Source organism: Corticium candelabrum, chromosome 2 (assembly GCF_963422355.1).
Source record: "Corticium candelabrum chromosome 2, ooCorCand1.1, whole genome shotgun sequence".
NCBI classification, from domain to species: Eukaryota; Metazoa; Porifera; class Homoscleromorpha; order Homosclerophorida; family Plakinidae; genus Corticium; species Corticium candelabrum.
The window spans coordinates 3,970,045-3,972,544 of NC_085086.1; the positions used below are offsets into that span (position 1 = coordinate 3,970,045).

Below are 2,500 nucleotides of genomic sequence, written 5' to 3' on the forward strand. Positions count from 1 at the left end.
CAGCAAAACATATTGCTCTCTGGAAGATCGCGGATGACATGTTGGTCGTGCGCAACGGACACATGCATGGTCTCATGGGACCTTCGCTTGGCTTCTTGTAGAACGTTAGATTCGTTTGTTTTGCGATTCTCTTGTAAAAAGTAACAAACGCATACAACTATTACCTGATCTTTACTCTGCGCTTCTCGGTTTGACGACAGTTTGACCGTAAAATGGAGGTTTACGACATCTCGGCTTTTCTGTCATAGTGCTCGGGATTGTTACGTCACCCATTGTTGGTGTCCCAAAGGACGGCTGATTGGCTCTACAAATTCCCGAGAGTGATTCAGGCTGACAAGCTAGTATTACGTCACCTACGTTTAGCGTCCCAAAACGACTGCTGATTGGCTGACAAACTCCCCCGTGACACACGCTTACAAACAAACACAGATAGTTACAAACATAGGTACAAACATACCGACAGACAGACCGGAAGTCAATTCAGCCCGTTTAGAGTGAGCTTCTCGCGAAGCAGTCCACCACTTACTGTGGTGTCCCAGGGGCGTCGGAAGGGAGTCGGCCGCACGGCCATGGCCGTACCACTTTTCGAAAAATGGACTTTTGCCAGTCGGCCATTAGCGTATACTTCCGGTTTAGGGTTAACTGATTAAATAAGTAATATATTTCTAGTTACGTTAGCATTCTGTACAGCTAGATTTTCAGGCGGTAATTTATAAATTTACGCTCAGTCACAAAGATGAGGCTGGCAACGCGAGGACACGGCAGCGGTAGATAGAGCGCACGCTAGCCATTTCCGTGTGCTATATATGCAGATTGACGGGATTCCAGAGTCGGTGATCAGCCCTGTCAGCCTCGCCGTGCTTCATTTCCAAAAGTTTCGTTTGGGAAAAAAGCCCCAAAATCAAGATCATTTCAAGCTGCTTGGTTCGACAACTGGCCTTGGCTTCATTGGCACGACTCCGTTGAGAAAGTGTTCTGTCACGTCTGTGTGAAGGCTGCGAAGTCTGGCAAGCTGAAATGCAAGACTGCTGAGCAGGCATTCATCTATCGCGGAGTTCAAAACTGGAATGATGCCACCCCCTTATTTCGTTCACACGCGAAATCAGACTGCCACAGAGAAGCGGTTGAGTCACTGATCACGCTACCTGCCACAACAAAGCACGTTGGTGAACTACTAAGAACTCGATTGGTTGAAGACAGAAAGAGAAACCGGGCCAGCCTCCTTCGCATTCTCAGGGCGCTGAGGTTCCTGGCACGTCAAGGTATTGCCCTCCGCGGTTCCGCCCTCACCAAAGAGATTGATAGCAATTTGTCACAGCTCCTTCGTCTTTTTTGTGAGCTTTCTACAGATCTCTCCGATTGGTTGCAGAAAAAGACAAATAAGTACACAAGTGCAGACATACAGAATGAGCTGCTGAAGGTGATGTCACTTCGAATTCTTCGAAATGTCTCAGCCAAACTTGAAGGCACACCATACACCATTATGGTAGACGAAACCACTGACGCAAGTACCCAGGAGCAGGTTGTAATAGTTCTACGATGGGTGGATGAAGACCTAGAGCCTCATGAGGATTTTATTGGGCTGCACATCACTGCTTCAACTGATGCTAAGTCCATTGTAGCAATTATCAGGGATGTTCTTGTTCGTATGAACCTTAGTCTGACCAACCGTCGTGGTCAGTGCTATGATGGTGCAGCTGTGATGAAAGGATGTCTATCAGGAGTTGCTGCTCAACTCACTCAAGATGAACCACGAGCATTGTTCACTCACTGCTATGGTCATAGCCTCAATTTAGCCTGCCAAGACACCATCAAAGACATAATCCCTATCAAATATGCCCTTGACACAACATTTGAACTGTCAAAACTTCTCAAGTACTCAGCAAAAAGAAAGTCTGAGTACAAGCGACTTCAAGCTGAGATGGCTCCTCAAGACCCTGGATTTAGGACACTATGCCCTACGAGATGGACCGTTCGAGCAGCTTCTCTACAGAGTGTTATGCAAAACTTTTCGGTCATCCAATCCAGCTTAGACAGTTTTGCAGATATGGCAAAACGAGACCCAGAGATGTCTGCTCGGTGTACTGGTGTTGCTGCTCAGTTTTCTTCATTTGACTTTATCTTTGGAGTAGCATTAGGAGAAAAAGTCTTGAAGTTGGTTGACAATCTGAGCAAAGCTCTTCAGCACAAGAAGATGTCTGCTGCACAAGGTCAAGTGTTAGCAGAACTTACCATCAAATCTCTTGCACTAATGCGTACAGAAGCTGAATTCTCAAATTTCTGGGAAAAGTTGATAGAGAAACAAAGCAAAGAAGATGTTGCAGAGCCTTCCCTTCCTCGGAAAAGGAAGCGTCCTTGCCGATATGATGAAGGAAGTTCGGGACACTTCGCAACATGTATAGAAGATCATTACCGGGTTATGTATTTTTCCGCTTTCGATATGGCAATTCAGTCTATCAAAAGCAGATTTGACCAGCCACACTATAAGATATACAGCAAG

At 46.1% G+C, this 2,500-nt stretch overlaps 2 protein-coding genes across 2 annotated transcripts in view; both read left to right on the forward strand.

The window, feature by feature from the left end:
• The first annotated feature begins 806 nt into the window (after nucleotides 1-806).
• Nucleotides 807-2,163, forward strand: LOC134176310 (zinc finger MYM-type protein 1-like). The gene is made up of 3 exons (XM_062642981.1): nucleotides 807-845; nucleotides 995-2,079; nucleotides 2,133-2,163. Exons 1-3 carry the CDS (start codon nucleotides 807-809, stop codon nucleotides 2,161-2,163), a joined length of 1,155 nt encoding a protein of 384 aa, XP_062498965.1.
• A 30-nt stretch (nucleotides 2,164-2,193) lies between these two features.
• The window catches only part of LOC134176110 (uncharacterized), an 888-nt gene continuing 581 nt past the window's right edge, over nucleotides 2,194-2,500 (forward strand). Inside the window, exon 1 of the mRNA XM_062642787.1 lies at nucleotides 2,194-2,500. This exon is cut by the window's right edge and continues 581 nt beyond it. Coding sequence (XP_062498771.1) covers nucleotides 2,195-2,500 — 306 coding nt within the window. The 5' untranslated portion in view covers nucleotide 2,194.

Bases quoted from the DNA above. Each gene is read 5' to 3' on its own strand.
- LOC134176310 (XM_062642981.1), top strand. From the start codon at position 807: ATGCAGATTGACGGGATTCCAGAGTCGGTGATCAGCCCT. The intron at 846-994 runs GTCAGCCTCGCC...GTCTGTGTGAAG, and splicing joins CAGAGTCGGTGATCAGCCCT to GCTGCGAAGTCTGGCAAGCT. The intron at 2,080-2,132 runs GTGTACTGGTGT...TCTTTGGAGTAG, and splicing joins GACCCAGAGATGTCTGCTCG to CATTAGGAGAAAAAGTCTTG.